At 39.1% G+C, this 18,890-nt stretch overlaps 1 protein-coding gene across 1 annotated transcript in view; it reads left to right on the forward strand.

The window, feature by feature from the left end:
- SESN3 (sestrin 3) overlaps positions 1-18,890 on the forward strand; it is a 73,914-nt gene that overhangs the window by 30,652 nt on the left and 24,372 nt on the right. Inside the window, exons 2-4 of the mRNA XM_030331323.1 lie at positions 13,796-13,861; positions 16,703-16,900; positions 18,350-18,532. Of these exons, the coding sequence (XP_030187183.1) occupies positions 13,796-13,861; positions 16,703-16,900; positions 18,350-18,532 (447 nt within the window). The remainder of the gene's footprint in view (positions 1-13,795; positions 13,862-16,702; positions 16,901-18,349; positions 18,533-18,890) is intronic.

The raw sequence follows: 18,890 nt of genomic DNA on the forward strand, positions 1-18,890 counted from the left end.
GTGCAGTCTGTGGATCTCTAGACCTTAGCTCAAGTCAGAGCAGAGGCATCACACGGTAATGGTAACCCCTGTTTTCCTCACCGCCCTGTATTCACAGTAAACAAGTCAATTTCACTGAAGAATAATCTTGATGTTGATGAGACAGTAGAGATTATACATTTTATTAAATCTCGACCATTGAATACTTACCTTTTTGAGTCTGTTTCAGAATAGAGAATATGGGCAAAGCTCTTCTGCTCGCCAAACATGGTGGTTGTCTCAAGGCAAAGCAAGTGTGACTGAGTTGTGAGTCAAACTGTTCATTTTATGGAACACCATTTTTCGTGAAAGGATGACTGATAACCATCGTTTCAGACTTGGGTATTTAGCAGACATTTTCACAAAAATGAACACAGTGAGCCTGCTGCTTTAAGGCGAACAACTGAAAGGATTTATTGCCAATGATAAAATTTGCGCTTTCACGAGAAAAGAATTTTAGAAGACTGGTGTCCTTTACCATGAGCTTTGACCACTTCTCAGTACTTGCGGATGACTCTGATGTGATCAGTGGTGGTAGTAACAAATCTTATTTTTAATTTTATGTTAAATGTGTCAATATTTTAAAAACCCGCAAAGCTCAGGGAACCAATACTTTCTAAATGACCAGTGGTTAACATTACAGAAGCACAAGTGGGTAAATGATCGATTCAAAGTACAAGATAAACCAATGGCTTTTAATGTGACGGAGTAAAGAGTTTATTGATAAGGCTTCAGATGCCACAGTGCAACAAACTTTTAAAAACTATCGTTTGTCTGGTTTTAGTGTAGTACCAAAGAATGTGCAAAATTATGTGAAAAGGCTTTTAAAATATGCCTGCTTTTCACAGCTACACCTTTATGAGGCCAGATTTTACTCATGGTGTATAATCACTGCACCAGATAACAACATTTTGAGTGAAGAAGGAAATATAAGACTCCAGCTCTTTTTCTTTTTTTTTTTTATTTTTTAACACTTATTTATTTGTGAGAGAGAGTCAGCATGAACGAGGGAGGTGCAGAGAGAGAGGGAGACACAGAATCCAAAGCAGGCTCCAGGCTCCGAGCTGTCAGCACAGAGCCCGATGCGGGGCTCGAACTCACGGACTGTGAGATCATGACCTGGGCCAAAGTCGGACGCTGAACTGACTGAGCCACCCAGGTACCACAAGACTCCAGTTCTTTTTAATTAAGCCAGATATTTGCACAAATGTAAAATAATGCTTCTCTTCTCGGTAATTTGTTGTTGTTGTTTATAGTTTCCAAAAAACTCATTTGTGTTAACATGTAATGGGTTTTTTTACTTTTAAATGTAAACAAATAAATTTTTGAAATGTTCGTTGGTTTAATTCCTTAAACGGTGATTATTGAGAGATGTTACTTACATCTGGGGTCAATAATTTTAACATAAAGATGTCCTGACATCAGGAAGTTTGTGAACCATCCATTTAAATGGGCATAACCATTAATGGTTTTCATTGTAATTACGATAGGTGCTAAGCTTCCCTTGTGAATATTAAAGCACAATTTTGTAGTCCTCTGTTTATAGACTTTGACAACTTAGAACAGAAATGAACTTAATGAGAATTTACAGATCAGATTTTTCTATTCCGGGCAAAAATTAAAACACAACAGTTCTTTTCAAAGCCATGCAAAAACTTCCATTTTTCTTTTTAAATTTCACTAAAACTGAGGTTGAGTATAATTCAACGTAAAATCAAGCATACTTTAATTGGCTCAGCTGTTGTGTTCCTGGAAGGCTATGTGAAAGGTATTTTCTCCATTCAAAGAAGAGCATGAGTTCTTGTTATTTTTGAATACTCAGTGTGTAAAGAAGTATTGGTTTTCAAGTGGTGAAAATGCTTACATTTTGCGAATCTCTAGAAATCAACTGTATTTAATGTTTTCTTCCTTTGCGTCCTCTAAGCTAAGCAAGGGATCTGTATTTTGTTAATCACTGTGGCTTGAAGGATCTGGAAACTGGCCTGGCGTTTTGTGTTCCAGTAGGGTGACATAAAGGCCTTTTGATTTTCTTACAACCTAGTCAGTAGATGCTGAGTTATAGAAGTTTGATTTAAAACTGTGTTTCCATTGGGGCGCCTGGGCGGCTCAGTGGATTAAGCATCTGACTCTTAGTTTCAACTCAGGTCATGATCTCATGGTTTGTGGGATTGAGCCCAGCGTTCGACTCGGTGCTGACAGCATAGAACCCGCTCGGGATTCTCTCTCCTTCTCTCTCTGCCCCTCCCCTGCTTGCTTGCTATCTCTCTCTCTCAAATCAGTAAGTGAACATTTAAAAAGAAAAAGACTGTGTTTCCCTATATACCAAGGGAACTACATTCACAGCACTTTTTTTGTTTCTCCAAAAGACTTGTACTATCGACCATATACTGATTATCATCAGAATATTATGTAACTGTATTTGTCTCTAATAGGAGTCTTACTTTCTAAAACTCACAATTTTAATTTCTTTGAATCTAACGAGTACATAATTTTAATAGTAAATCTTTGTAAAATCAAGGAGAGTTTTTATTATTACAGAATACAAAACTTTAAAAACTGTTTATAGGGATGTAAGGCTCTTGTTAATACTTTTGGGGAACTTAGGGAGAGATCCTATAATTGGTGGTAGAAAAGTATATTGTCTGTATGTTAATAGGGAAGTATTGAGTTAGGTAGTTATTACAGATTTGCATTATCTCAGATACAAAGAGTAATAGTTCTCTCTTCTTTTTTTTTTTTTTTTTGAGAGAGAGGATCTCAAGCAGGCTCCACACAGAGCTCAATCCCATGACTCTGGGATCATGACCTGAGCCTAAATCAAGAGTTGGACGCTCAACTGATTGAGCCACCCAGGCGCCTCTCTCTCCTCATTTTCTTGGGCTTTAGCCCAAAATTTTAATAGCATAGTCAGCACTTCTGCATCTCTTAAAAAAAGTGCTCAATGCCAAAAAACTTATATAGGAGCCTTTGTGGCTCAAGATTAGTGTCACAGCGTGTTATAACATTATTACTGATTTCTAGAAAATACTACAGATTATAGGAAATTGCAGATATTGCTTGTTCTATCAATATAAAAAAATAAACAAGTGGGAAAAAGTGTCACATAGGGAACTCGGAGGGTACGAGGAAGGTAATGGATTGATATCCAGGACTGTGTTTATTAGTTTAACTTCTTGTTTCTCAATAAGAATACAGAGAATGACCTCAAGTCCATAGGATGCTCTTGCCATGCTGAAAGAAGAGTAAAAGGATGGAAGAGCCTGAACCAGACTCCTGTCTCCTAAGTTCAGTGCAACAAATATACGAGTGGCTATTATTTTCATGTTGCTGTGTTACGCAATACTACAGATATTGCATCAGAAATCGATCATGCTCTTTAAGGTGCTTATTTATTGTTTGAGAGGAGTAATAAGATAATGATACACATTAATAGCTGTAAGAGAAACAAAATTGTGACTCTTAAGAAGAATAGCTTTAAATTCATAGCAGAGCTTGGGAATTGGCAGGAATGGGGGGAGGGGAGCCCAAAAGAGACAGTATTGAAGCTGGATCTTAGCACCTCAAGGAATGGGGAGAATTTCAATAGACATAAAAAAGGGAAGACAGAGTCTTGGGGAATGCTGGCTCAAATATATCTGAATTCCACAGAATACAGAAAAGACTTGCCGTATTAGAACTACCAACTTTCAATTTATAGGTGAATCTAACTTGATGGATTCATGCTACTCTGTGGCATTACATGGAGCGTAGAAAGGGGGGTGTGTTCTTTGCTGCTCGCCTCTCGGGTGACCTTGGACATGAACACGATTTTAGATTGACTCCAGTCTGAAGGGTTACCTAGCTAGCAGTATGATATTACTTGTGCTGTTTAAAGACTATCCTAGCTTCCGATTTGTTTTTAATGTTTCCACCTTTGTAAATTTGTGCCACTCTGTGGCTGTACAGGGTGCTAGTGGTCCTTTCGTTTTTGCAAGTTTGCTATCCCGTAGTCAGTATGAAAATGGAAGTACTTGCCTGCACTTTGCACAGGTGTTCACCGTGTGTTCTAATGAGTAAAATTTAAGAGATTTTGCACTAGCCAACATTTAGAAAGTCATTTAGAAATTTTTCATTTAGAAATTCAGCTATTCTGCAGTGCAAATTTAACTCAGTAGCTACCCTTTGCTCTATGGATATACATGTTTAATTATTGGTGGGATGAGACGTATTCATCTTTGCGTACTTAGATACACCTACCGCAACAACTATGATTACTGATTCCTGCTAGTGATAAATAATACTTCTCCATAGGTGAGTTTGTCTATCTTTAGGCCCACAGTTGGTAAAACAAATTTCCCAGATGGTTCCTACTACTTTGGCACACCAAGGTTTTTAATTTTTTTAATGAGAGTTGCTTAATCATGATGTCTCATTATTTCTTGGAGCTCCTTTTTTGAAAAATGAAATAGATAAATACTATTATTTAAATGACAATTACAGGGGCGCCTGGGTGGCTCAGTCGGTTAAGCGGCCGATTTCGGCTCAGGTCATGATCTCACGGTCCGTGGGTTCGAGCCCCGCGTCGGGCTCTGTGCTGACAGCTCAGAGCCTGGAGCCTGTTTCAGATTCTGTGTCTCCCTCTCTCTGACCCTCCCCCGTTCATGCTCTGTTTCTCTCTGTCTCAAAAATCAATAAATGTTAAAAAAAAAAAAAATTTAAATGACAATTACATAAAACTTCCAGAAATGGACGAGACGTTTCCCTCACACTGTATACTGTATTAAGATGAAATCCTCAAAGATGAACAAAGCACTTTCTGAGCCCACCTGGACTGGGCAGCCTAGTAAGGGAATGAGGAGGTAAAGACATCACTGGAACAAATACACTTGATGAGTGCATTGCTTTTGGTGGAAGTGTTATGAGATTGCAAGTTAAAATTTTCATCAGTGTGTGTTGTTAATGCTGAAGTTCACAGTCAACAAGGTCTTTGCATTGTTCTTCCTGTGATTCTACCTAGGGTTGGAGCTACTGTCGTAGGAAGGACTCGATAGGCTTTCTTTTACTAGATCAGTTCAAAGGAGTCCACTCCTGGGCCCAGGCCCTGAGAATGAGGCAGGATCCCCTCCCTGTGAAGGGGAATTTGAAGTGTTCTTTGGAGTGTCAGTGCATTTCTGCCACACCCTCCGATGCCTGGCTCGGCTTCTGAGGCCCGTTGGTTCTTTGCACCACCCTTCACTCTAAGGAATAGGAGAGATGTTGGTGAGATTTCCCCCTGAGTCCAATTGCCATTTCTGCTTCCATATCTTTTCTCGCAAAATAACCTTAGATCTCCATTATTATAATATCAGGTAGGCTAATACGTATTATAATCTAGTGTAGGAGAAGTCACAATTTTGTTAAATTGTCTTTTAGGCCATTTTGGGGTGGTGGGAACATAAGGTATATTCCAGATCATTACAGAAATTTAAATGTGAATTTACCGTAAAATTACCTCTATTGTAGTTCATCGTGAAGCCTGTTCTTTTCTCATTAAGGTATGGATAGAGAGAGTTTATATCTCTGTTCCTCTCCATTTGCCCTTTTCCTCTGAAATATGTAATGTCATCAATTTTTATAAAGCCAGCCATTATTCCTGAAATTGTCTGCCAAGGAATAAAAAAATGGCATCAGCATTATTTCATAGCATAGAGCCACCTGTCCATCTCTGCCCTTTTTGCAGTGGTTTGTGCCAAAGTGAAACGTCTGTAAAAAAAGGAGATTCAACAACCGAAATGTACTATTCGTGTTGATAATTGCAGTTGGCTTTCTTATAGTCACACTTAAAAACTCTCTTTGGGGCATGTGTTTCATATGTCAGATGTTTTGTCACCGTCATGTGTTAAAAAAAAAAAAGAATGTTGAAGCTATAAAACTGTCTTCTCAGGATATCTTTTAAAACTGTGGGATTAGTATGCTCCGTAGAGTCAAATCTCTGTTTTGCCATCATTTTTAAAAATTTTTATTAAGTTTATTTATTTATTTTGAGAGAGAGAGAGAGAGAGAACAAGGGAGGGCAGAGAGAGAGGGAGACAGAATCCCTAGCAGACTCTGGCTGTCAGTGTGAGCCTGATGTGGGGCTCGATCTCACAGACTGTGAGATCATGACCTGAGCCAAGATCAAGAGTCAGTCGCTTAATCGACTGAACCACCCAGGTGTTCTTGCCATAATTTTTATATGTTGAAGATATAAAAAGAAAAAAAAAACCTCTTCTTGTAAGTGTCTCTATGTAAAAAATTAATTGTACATATTACTCAGTATTTTTCTGTCCTATAGAGATAAATTCATAAGCGGTTTTTACATTTTAATAAATAGAATGTGTATGTGTTTTGCTTTTCCATTGTAAACTGGTGAGATGGGTAAAAATTAAATTTAATTAAAAGTATTTAGGAGCAGGAAGTGCAGAAATTAATTCCGCTGAGCAGTCAGCTTTTTAGAGCCAAGTAATTTGTTGATTACCTCTAAAAACTCATAATTTTAACAATTCCTAACTTCCAAGTATCTTAATTTCCTATTGGGATTAATTTATATAAAGTTATCTGGAAAACTGCTTGGCTGTTGCATGTCAAAAGAAGCAACTTTCTAAATATAATTAATCTTCATCCTTTCAGTGTTTTCTAGCAGATTATTACTTAATAAGCATAATCTCTGCTGATGAATTTCAAGCACAATTTCTTTCAGCGATAATGACATATCTGAAAAAAAGAAACTTTCCTTATGGTAGCATTCTTGACCTTAAAACCCTTGTAAAACAATCTTAAAACACATAGAACTGACAGAATATCAATTCCTATAACTATTTTTTTTCTTGATTGAAATTACAGAGTTTTGTGGGAAAAAAAATGTAAACAAATCCTGTGACTGCGAAGACATTTGAAAACAAAGCACAATTACATTTACTGTTGTCTAAAGTTTCTTGAAATTTTCTATACCCTTTGATTTTTTAACACTAAAGTCAACATTTTAGAGACTTTCTTCTTTTTCATTAGTAATTTGAACATTGTCATCAAATTAAGACTCCAAAGAATGGGATCTTCCGGCTTTTCTGCCATTACAGTTAATTTGTTGGTTTTCCAGTTTTAATATGCAAATTAACTTTGATTTGATTTCCATAAAGTGACTGTAATACGTGATACATGTTTATTATGCTTATATTCATCCCTGAAATTGTAACCATTCTGTGTTTTTGCAACATCCCAGTTGCTAAAGTCAGGACTGATTGATGTTACGGAGCAATGCTGTACCATAGACCCTTTGGTGATGATTCGAAAAGTCTAGATTGGCATTGTATACAGCATGACACTCATTAGCAACATGTGACTATTGCACACCATCAGACATGACAAGTGTAATTAAGGCACCGAATTTTTAACTTTATTTAATGTTAACTTAAATTTCAATTGCCACATTGTGACTAGTGGCTACTGTAATGGACAGTGTAGCTTCAAAAACCTTAAGGCCTAATTTTGGGATTTTAGATGTCTCTACATTTTTTTATTTTTCTAAACCCAACGTGGGGCTTGAACCCACAACCCCGAAGATCAAGAGTCACATGCTCCACCAACTGAGCCAGACCGGCGCCCTGGGATTTTAGATGTTTGTAGGAATAAAACAAGGCCATTGTGCAAGAGTCGCTAGTACGAACAAAACCATTTGTTTCTGCAGAATAAGATATTAGTTTTATACTTGGAAAGAGGAAAATATGGCACTATTCTTCTCAAAACTAATGCAGCTGCAGGTGACTTTCACTTCTAGAACAACCCTTGAATTCTTGAATTAGAGCAGCATCTGTTGAGAAAATATAGCTCTTCTAGTTTGGGTGTTTTGTTTTGTTTTGCATTAGGGAAAATTGGCAGAAGAAAAATAAAACTAAGACCTTATTTTGTATTGTGCTTTGCATTTTTTTTTTAAATGTTTATTTTTGAGAGAGAAGATCCCAAGCAGGCTCCATGCTGGTAGTGTCAGTGTGGGGCTCGACGCCAGGCTGGACCTGGGGCCCGAACTCATGAAGTGTGAGATCATGACCTGACCTGAAATCAAGAGTCAGATGCTTAACCGGCTGAGCCCCCCAGGTGCTTTGCATTTTTGTGTGTGTTATGTTCTCAAAGCCTCCCGAAAAGAGGGAAAGCTAAGACCTCCAAGTGAAAATTATTCTTATTTGTGAGAGGAAAGTATTTCTCAACTCCTGTGGCTGGGGAGGATCTGTGGAGAGGATGACTTAAAGCTTTAGTTGGGAAAAGGCAGTTACAGGATTTGTCGAGTGTTTGAACACAGACTCGTAGGATGCAGAGTCAAAGAGAACTCTGAATTGGAACCAGGGCTACTGGTGCATTGCAGTGATTTCATAACTCAGACAGGAAGGTGAGACGGGACAGTGGCTCTGGGATAGAAGGTTAGTTTTAAGCTTGGTTTTAAGGTGCAGAGAGTACAAACAGGTGATGTCACAGGCCAATCAGAACGCCCCAAAGCCAGACTGAAGGGCAGAGAAGAGCCAGATACAAGGAGTCCATTGCATGGCTTGCTCGTTTTCATTCACCTGCCCTTTTCTCTCCGCCCTCCTCTCCCCAGGACAGTGACTGTCACACCATTCAGTAAATGTGGTTTTATGTAAGGAAGATGGAAGCCCTGGAAGAAAATACTCACTTGAGAGAACGACTATTCATGAAACAAAGGCAGAGGATGTCTAGGAAAAGTGTAAAAATGGTCAAAGACTAGGTAGATCAGGTGGTCCGGCGTTATGGAAGCAACCAGGGGTAGAATTGCACAGGAGACACATCTGAATCATGCAAGGAGGCAAGAAAACTGGCCATTGTGTAAGGAGCATCTCAGCTGGGATCTGAAGAGCACGTTTGTGTGAAAACCACAAAAGTGGTGGTTGCCAAGGGCTGGGGGGGGGGGGAGGGAAAAGCAGAGTTGTTGTTCAGTGGGTATAAAATTTCAGTTGTGCAAGAGAAAAAGTCCTAGACATCTATTGTATAACATTGTACTTAACAGTTAACAATACTGTACCGTACTACCTGACTTGTCCCGAGGGTAGGTCTTACGTGTTTCTTAGCATAATTTTTTGAAAGGGAGAAACAGTTTTTATTTTTCTGGAGACGATCTGTAACACGAACAGAAACGGAGATAACAATTCTTGGAACTGGCCGATTTTGTGTGTTTTTCCTGAATTGTCCTTCTCTGGATTCACTCTTAATTTGAGAGCATTTCTGCAATTACGTTAAGATGCTTGGTTATGGGATTGAGGAGGTGTGATCATCAAACTGATAGCTCAGCAGAGAAATCATTTCTCGTGTCAAAAAGGCATTAAAAATGCCTAAGATGTGATTTTAAAAAAGTAAATGAAGAGTCTAGAGCGGTGGTGTCTGGCAGAACCTTCTGCCTTGGCACACGGGAATGTCTGCACTGTCCTTTGCAGTAGCCATGGGCGCATGTGGCTGGTGAGTGTGTGAAGTGTGACTAGTGTGTCTGAGGAACTGTACTTTTAACTTTATTTAGCTTTAATTAATCTAGATGTAGTCACATGTGGCTGATGGCTACCTTACAAGGCAACACAGGTCTAGGGACTTCAGAAAAGTTAATCGGAGTATGAATGAGGTAGGAAATCAGTCCTGGATGCTTGTTGTTGTTGTTATATAAAGTTTCTTTATTTCTGACACACAAAGAGGGAGAGCGTGAGGAGGGGAGGGGCAGAGTGGGGGGAGAGAATCCCAAGCAGGCTCTGCCTTGTGAGCGCAGAGCCAGTTGTGGGGCTCAGTCCTACGAACCCTGAAATCATGACCTGATTTATTAACTGAATTACATAGTGATTTTTAGAAACCAGTCATATTAGTAGTAAATCATTCTTTGTCTCCCACAGTCCCTTTGTACACTTTTAGTTTATTTTTCCTTCCCTTATTTTCTTTGAATTTTATTTATTATTTCTAAAGGACATAAAAACCTCCACTCATCTCCCCATTGGCATTTTCCTCCTCACACCTGTGATTGGTCCTCACAGTCTCTTAACTGCTTTTTTCATTTGAAATGATTAGTCATCAAGGAAATTACTTTTCATGTATGACTGCATTAGGCTGTACTATAAAGAGAATATTTGAAATTTTGTTTGCTATAACTTACAGAGGCTAGCAGAGGGAAGAAAGCTGTTATTTTCTTTTAAATTATTTTTCTGGGTAAAACTAGATTGTGGTTGATGTAGACCGGAAATACCAATATTAGAAATTCTAAATCACTCCTTTTTACGTGGAGTCCTCTAGTGTATTTGACCAGTAGGCTGCGATATGCTTATCATTACTTGATAAATACAGCCTAGATGCCTTTCTGAAACTTGAGCAGGTTTAGGTGATCATCATTCAATGTATTTATTCTGATACGATTCCGAAAATTGATGGGGATTGTGTGCCAGGCTCATGAGGGCAGGGACCCTTTCTGTTTCACTTCCTCTGTATGCCCCGAGTCTGACGCAGTATCTGATTAGGTTCTCAAAAACTCATTAAATGCCTGGCCGCCTACTTTTGTCAGTTTGTTTTGTAACTGTGATTGAAGTAAGGGATTTGATTAGCTATTTTGTGTTTGGTAGGCTTTCTGATTGTAAGGAATAAAAAAGATTCTGGCTACCTCATGGAGGGAGAAAGGGGCAGGAGGAAGGGAGAAAAAGACACAGGAGAGCCCATGGTTAGACTTGACTTCCTCTAGTAACTCCATAGAAACTCCAGTGCTGTTCTCCTTGGAAGCAGGTACTATTGTTGCCTCCTCTAATGCTTCCTTCTTGTGTTCTCTCTGCTTCTGAGTGCTATTTTGTTGCTCTTCTCTCTGTCACAGTGCATTCCTTTCATACAAGTCTAGCAACTCTAGATCTTAGTGGTCCAGCTGAGTACCCTCAATTCCTGTTTGGGCAGAACTTTTACATCAAGGCACCCGTAGGCTGCAGATGAGCCTCTGTGTTGATTTGTCTAGTCTGCTGTGGCCAGGAGACGAGGTCACGTGAACTAGATACTGCCTACTACTAGTTTAGAGTGGCTTCCTCAGTTTACAGGTTTCCTGAGGAGGACTTGGTGGCATCTGAAACTTAGTACACTCGTTTCCAGTAGACCTCTGTTCTCATGTTTGATTTCCCACGCAGTCTTTATAATCTTTGTCAACCGTGACATTGACATACATTGTGTTAGTTTCAGGTGTACAACGTAATGATCCGACGCTCACCTACATTGCAAAAGTCGAGTTACCGTCTGTCACCATGCAGAGTTCCACATTTTTTGGTCTTGTGATGAGAACTTTTTAAGAATTACTTTCTTAGCAACTTTCAAATTTGCTATGCAATATTATTGACCGTAGTCGCCGTGCTTGCACATCGATCCCCGTGACTTACTTGTTTTATAACTGGAAGTTGGTGCCTCTTTGTCTTCCTCACCACTTTGCCCACCTCTCCACCCTTCTCCCCTCTGGGAGTCAGCCATCGGTTTTCTCTGTCTAGGAATTTGGTTTGGTTTTGTGTGTTCATTTGTTTTATCATTTAGATTCCACATGTAGTGAAATCACACAGTATTTACCTTTGTCTAACTTCCGTCATTTGGCATGATGTCCTCAAGGTCTATTCGTGTTGCCACAGATGGAAAGATTCCTTTCTTTTTTATGGCTAAAAGGTATTCCATTGTCATATACAGTATACTACATCTTTATCCATTCATCCATTCATGAATACTTAGATTATTTCCATATCTTGATTATTGTAAATAATGCTGCAATAAACATAGAGGTGTATTTATATGTTTCCAAATTAGTGTTTTCATTTTCTTCAGATAAGTTCCTAGCAGTAGGATGGCTAGATCATATGGTAGTTCTATTTTTAATTTTTTTAAAGTTTATTATTTCATTTTTGAGAGAGAGAGAACGCTCATGCAGGTGGGGGAGGGGCAGAGAAGAGGGAGCCCAATGCTGAGCCCAATCCCCCGACCCTGGGATCATGACCTGAGTCAAAATCAAGAGTGGGCACCCCTCCATTCAAGTCTTTAATCCATATTGAGACAATTTTTGTGTGTGGGGTAAGCATAGTCCCTAGTTTTGTGTTACGGTTTCATAGGGCTTCTTTTTTAGAACTTTAGAATATTGCTTTTATTATAGAAAATTAAGTGGCTCTCCTCTCTCTCCTTCTGGCTAAGAAGGACTTCAAAGACTTGAGAGCCTCCCTCTGACCATTTCTGCTCTTCAACATGCCTGCAGAGAAGTTATAATTACCTGATTGAAATATTTCTGGCTTTGTGGATATCACACTTAAATAGGGATACCAAATATATTTTTAATTAAAAATTTTTTAACAAAAATTTTCTAACTTGAAAAACTCTAACCCTCAGACACGCCATTGGCGGTCTACCAGTTCCTTCTCAGTGTAGCAAGAGTTGCACTAAGCATCACTATGCTCTCCATTTCTTGGATTAAGTGAACCTCCACTTCTCCATGTTTCACATTTTTTCTTAAAGCTTCACAACTTTATCTTGGGCATGTTTATTCCTGCCTTATTCAGGAAAAACCCCCACAGGTCAGGTCATTGCTCTGAGGAGTCGCAAGCAATCCTCTGAATTCCACCTTTCGTTGTAGCTCAGATTGAGGTGTAACAGTCCGCTAGTATAATATCAGATACGATTTTATTAGGGAGACCGACCGTTTTCAGTTATGTCAAAAATGGGCTAAAAATCTCTGGTGCTACAGAATATGACCAAGGGAAATGAAATTTCAGAAGCCACTGTGTATCCCGCGCTGGGATAGGAGCTTGCCCCATTATCTGTTTTTGTTTTTAAGTTTTATTTTGATTCCAGTTAGTTAAATACGGTTTTCCTATTAGCTTCAGGTATACACTGTAGCGATTCAGCACTTCCGTTACATCACCCGGAGCTTGTCTCAAGTGCACTCCTTAGTCACCTGTTTCACCCATCCCCCTCCCCCCTCCCCTCTGGCAACCATCCGTTTGTCCTCTGCAGTTAAGAGTGTTTCTTGTTTTGTCTCTCTCTTATTTTTTCCCCCTTGTATGTTTGTTTTGTTTCTTAAATTCCACATATGAGTGAAATCATATGCTATTTGTCTTTCTCTAATTGATTTATTTATACTCTCTAGGTACATTCATGTTGTTGCAAATGGCAAGACTTCGTTCTTTTTTTTTTTTAATTTTTTTTTAATGTTTATTCATTTTTTGAAAGACAGAGACAGAGCACAAGCAGGGGTGGGGCAGAGAGAGAGGGAGACACAGAATCCGAAGCAGGCTCTAGGCTCTGAGCTGTCAGCACAGAGCCCGACTCGGGGCTCAAACTCACTAACCACGAGATCATGACCTGAGCCGAAGTCGGACGCTGAACCGACTGAGCCACCCTGGTGCCCCAAGACTTCGTTCTTTTTTATGGCTGAATGATATTCCACTGTGTGTATGTATACATATATATACATACACACAGTGAAATATCTCACTTCTTTTTTGTCCATCCATCAATGGATGGACACTGGGGCTGCTTCCATATCTTGGCTATTGTAAGTAATGGTGCTATAAACATAGGGATGCATGCATCCCTTTGAATTAGTGTTCTTGTATTCTCTGGGTAAATACCCAGTAGTGCGATTGCTGGATTTTCTGGGATCTGAGATTTAAACTTTATTTTGATTTTATATAATTCTATTTATTTATTCAATTTGGTTGAGTACCTCAGCAATAAATCTGTACCAATTTAACTTTCCTTAGAAAGTCATCATTAATACATAAAACTTTTCTTTTAAAAACAGGATAAAAGAATCAGAGTGTCTCAACCCTTGACAAGAGGACCAAGTGCCTTTATTCCAGAGAAGGAAGTAAGTTTATCTGTGTTAAAATACATTAAGTGTGACTCACAAAAAAGCAACTTCATTATATCAAAGAATATTTCCATTTTTTTAAATATTTTTTTAAGTTTATTTATTTTGCAGGGAGGGGAGGGGCAGATAGAGAGAATCCTAAGCAGGCTCCACACTGTCAGCACAGAGCCCAACATGAGGCTTGATCTCACTAACTGTGAGATCATGACCTGAGCCAAGATTAAGAGGTGGACGCTCAACCGAATGAGTCACCCAGGCTCCCCTCTCCATTTTTAATATGGAAGTAAACCTGTGTTTTGCTCTTGTTTCTTATTTATATGTCAGAGAACCACAGAGATATTTTCTTTTGAATGTCACTTACAAGTTTATGTGTATAAGAATCTGCCTTTTTATTTTAGAGTTAGTTGTCCTATGCAGTTAGAAAAATTAAATACTGCCCTATTTGATTTCAAATATAACTTTTCTGAACAAAGCTGCTAACAGTAATGAAGTTTTTTTTTAATTAAGTTTAATATTAACTTGAAGGTTTTTGGGTTTTTAAATAGCCACCATTTCATGGTGAATATAGGCTATATAAATGTTAAGAAAATAAATATTTTGAAATGAAAATATGAGTTTCCCAACTAAACCTATTAAACAAAACATGCTGTTACATCATTAGCAATTACTCTTTTGTTTTGGTTCTAAGTCTCTGGGCGGAATGTCAATATAATCTGTATAATCTGTACCTTTGGTGAAGGTGGGGAGTCAAGATGGTAAATGCAAGAAAGAGAGGTTGTAAAACATAATGCAAAGGAAATTATAACCAATAGAAGATTTGTGCCTGTTTTGTGGATATACATCTCTATGAAAGATCATAGCAATGTGCAGGACTTCCTAGATTCCTAGGTGCCTCTCAGATAGAAACTTGAGCTAAGAAAAGTTTAAGAACCACTGATTGAGGAGTTTTTCTCTGCTTGAAGGAGTTATTAACTTACTGAATATGATTGTATATGCTGATTGACTATTTACTGCAAAGACATTCATCTTAGAGCATCAGCGTCATTCCTATACTGTTCTTAAAGTAGTCAAAAAAGATTGTTTACAGAGCAGCTCTTATCTGCGGGGCATTTTCTGAACAGAAGGGAAGAATAGAATTTGAAGAATGTCTACCAGGTCATGGCCAGTGTCAGTTTTTCTTCATCTTCATTTTGCTTTTTTAGTGACCTTACCGTTTGAATGGAAAGGTTAAAGGAAAGTTAACAGTAATGTTTGGAGAACTCGGCATCTCTAGCTGATCTTGGTAGTGACCAGTCATTAGAAAGACAGCTGTGCCGATGCCCATTTTCCTCAGACAGGGTAGGGGCCACTCTTGGCGGAGTGATTGCCTCATATACATAAAGACTTCCAGAAACAGCTGTGTTCACGCTGTGTATCTGAAGGTCATCTGGTTTGCAGAAGCCACCACTGTTTTCGGGACCTCTTGCATCTATTAATGTCTTCCGCATCAGTTAAACAAAAGAAACTGCTGGGGAAAACAAAACCAAACCAACAAATCTCTTTTTAATGACACGTGGTTGACCTAGATCTTACTGCTGTTCACATCACTTGGTCCCTGTAGTTGACAAAATGTGGGGAAATGGGCAAATGAAAGTGTATGTGGCTTTTTAACTAGCTGAACTGAAATTGCTTTTTTACACCATTGTAATTAACATTTCCTCACAGTTCGCACTTTTCAAACATTGTATTTCCTTTGGGATTACATTTTCCTCAGTCAATAGTGCCTTTGTGTAATTTGTACTTATTTTTTCAGAAGAGACTGTGAAGCCAGCCTTAAAGAGTAAACAGAGTTTCTGATAGCAGTATGGGTCTTTAGAAAGACCATTAGCCTGGACTTCAGAAAATCTGGATTCTAGACCAGGCTGTGCTGTTAACTCGATGCATGAGCTCGAATTGCATTCTGAATCTAAAGTGGGGAATGTATTCTTAAGTCTGGAATTCTAATTCTAAAGTTTCAGTAAGTAATGAACCAATCAGAGAAATATTCATCTCATGTCCATTAATTCCCACAGAGCCAGCTCTCTTCTACAAGGTGCTGATAAGCTCTTAGCACCTTCAGAGCCAATTCTTGGTGTGATGCCCAAGCTGTCATTGTGTATAAAGCTATATGGACTCATCTATTCTTGAGAAAGTTCTTTTGATTCCCTGGGATGGAGGACGTCCATTTTAATAACTAACCTTGTTTGTAGTCATTAATACAATAGGCTGAAAATACGAATGACCGTATTCTAGTGTCCTTACTAAGTTTTTCAATGAACACTTTCTACAAATTATCACATTTTCCTTTGTCCCTAAAAGAACTTCAGAAAGCTTTTTATTTAATGTTGAACGAAAACAAGCAAAAGATCAGACCGAAAATATTTGCCTTAAGATTATGTGATTAAGTATCTTCGTGGGCCGTTGCGATAAAATTGTAAATACATGAATCAAACGCCACTGCTTTCGCCTCACCACGAATTGGTGTAATAACGGCCAGGCAAGTGGGCCCTGAAAATTTTGCCTTATGTGCCTGGTGCAGCAGATGGAAGCTTCTTTTCTCCAGACTCGTAGCTGTGTGTATAGTGTTTGATAACTCGACATTTGTTGTCTAATAAATGGTGGTCCCAGAGCCAAGAAAGAGTGGTGCTTTTTTTTTTTTTTTTTTTTTTTTTTTTTCTGTTTCTAGCCTGAGCAACTGCGTAATTTCAGTGTCTGTTCATATGAAAAGAACATTCATTTGCTTCGATGGTGGCATAATTTCGGTCAACGAAAGATACGTTAGTTCTCGGTAATCATTTTGTGCGTTTCTTGACTGTTTAGGTTGTCCAAGCAAACACAGTGGATGAACGTACTAACTTTCTCGTGGAAGAATACTCTACATCCGGTCGTCTGGACAACATCACACAGGTCATGAGTTTGCACGCTCAGTACCTGGAGTCTTTCCTGCGGAGCCAGTTCTACATGCTGCGCATGGACGGCCCCCTTCCTCTGCCGCACCGGCACTACATCGCAATAATGGTGCGCTGGGTTCCCCGTCTCCTGATTCGCGGGACGTTGTCCTCGCGCGCTCCTTCTCCGCCCTTCTAGTGTGTGTGTGTTCGTGTGTGTAGAGCTGCGTATCGTTTTGTAGAACTAAGAATTGAAGAAGCCCGTGGCTTTTCGGACGCCGTCTCTTGGATACATTTTGACTGCTTTCAGATTCCTTAAGGCACTGTGTATTTCTCATTTAAGTGTGTCAGTCTCTTCTCTTGTTAATGATGCGTCTAGGGTCCAAAGCGATAGCCCTAATATCCCACAAGTTTGGGGTTTGCTACTGGCACCTTGTTTTTATTATGAATATGAAACAGGTTGGTTGTGACCTCTTGTTTAGCCGTTTAATACGTGAAGTGCATCACTAATTTGGCCAAAGAAGAGGAAAGTTTCAGCACCAGTGGAGACTCTGGATAAGAGAATTCTTAAATGGATGATAACACTGCCAAGTATCGTACTTGGTACAAACTAGTTAATGTTTCGCTGGGGGTGGGGAGAGAATTATAAATCGGGATGGTAGGCAGCAGGAGCGAGAAGGATAGAAAGAAACAGTGTTACAGTTGGACTGTTAGTGGAGAAAAAGAGGAGGGACATGGCCCAAGTGCCATGTGTTGAGAGTGTAGGAGAACAGCTGGGGAGTTAGCAGGCTAGTTTAACGTGATGATCCTGTTTATGCACTCCCTGCGGTTTTAAACAAGAGAAGGGCAGCGTTCTGTGTTCTGTCGACTGATGAACACGCCCGAGACTGTAATTCCGGCTTACAGTGTTGACGACAGGCCGAAGGCAGACTTAGAATGATCACAAACTAAGAGATAAACAAGATACAGAAAACAGAACGAGCAAACAGTGCTATTTCGCTGAGAGGCAGTCCTGGGGAAGAGAGCTGTGAAAAGTCTGCTTTGCATGGATTTCCCAGGTTGGCGGTTTTGACTGCATAGGAAGGAACAGTGTCCGCCGGCTTTAGTCTTATCTCAGTAGGGCTGATGTGCACAGATAATTCTGAAATCACAGTTATCTTGCCGGGGTAAGAGAGACGGCCAAATTAGCCTGCCTTCTTGAGTGGGGAGAATACAAGTTAGTGAGCTTTTACTGTGTCTCAGGTAGAATATAGTTTATATCACTTACCATAATGAAACGGACATGTATTTTCTTGACACAGCTAGAAAGTGGATTCTAGGTTGATCTGTGCCAGCTTCTGGATGAGGAAGGAATTGCCTTCATGTAACAAGTGTTTGCTTATACAGATACCAGCCACGTGTATGGAGTCAGGAATCTATGGCAGTATTGTGATAGAAGTTTCAGAAGGAAGAGGAATCTGTAAGAAAAGAATTTACTGGTGTTAAAATTATTAAATGCCAAATAAATGATTTGTTTAGAAATAGTAGACTAAGACTTTTACCATGATGGTTCTGTCACCGAACTCTTTTTGTGTTTTAGGCTGCAGCTAGACATCAGTGTTCTTACTTAATAAACATGCATGTGGATGAATTTTTAAAGACAGGAGGGATTGCTGAGTGGTTGAATGGCTTGGAATACGTACCACAAAGACTGAAGAATCTTAATGAAATAAATAAGCTGCTAGCACACCGACCCTGGCTCATCACGAAAGAGCACATTCAGGTACCAAGTGCTGGGTTGTAAGAAGGTTTACTAATGATTCTAACTAAGAGCTTTTTTGTTTTGGGTTTTTTTGTTTGTTTGGTTTTTTGTTTTTGTTTTTGCTTAAGACTTAGTTTTAAATACTTGCATATTAGAAATTTAAACATAGTATATCAGTATGTAGAAGAGATAAACGTAGAAAGTCTGTAATTTAGGTGCAGATGAATATGCCTCCTTAGGTAATCAGTAATTAGCTCTATGGGTACTTTAGTGAGTGGCCAAGAGAAAAGGTGATTTCTGTTTTCAGGCAGGAGGTGGAACAAAGAAAATAAACTGGCAGTTTAGGATACCTGGGTTCTCACATGTTTGTGACCTTTAG

Source organism: Lynx canadensis, chromosome D1 (assembly GCF_007474595.2).
Source record: "Lynx canadensis isolate LIC74 chromosome D1, mLynCan4.pri.v2, whole genome shotgun sequence".
Lineage (NCBI taxonomy): Eukaryota > Metazoa > Chordata > Mammalia > Carnivora > Felidae > Lynx > Lynx canadensis.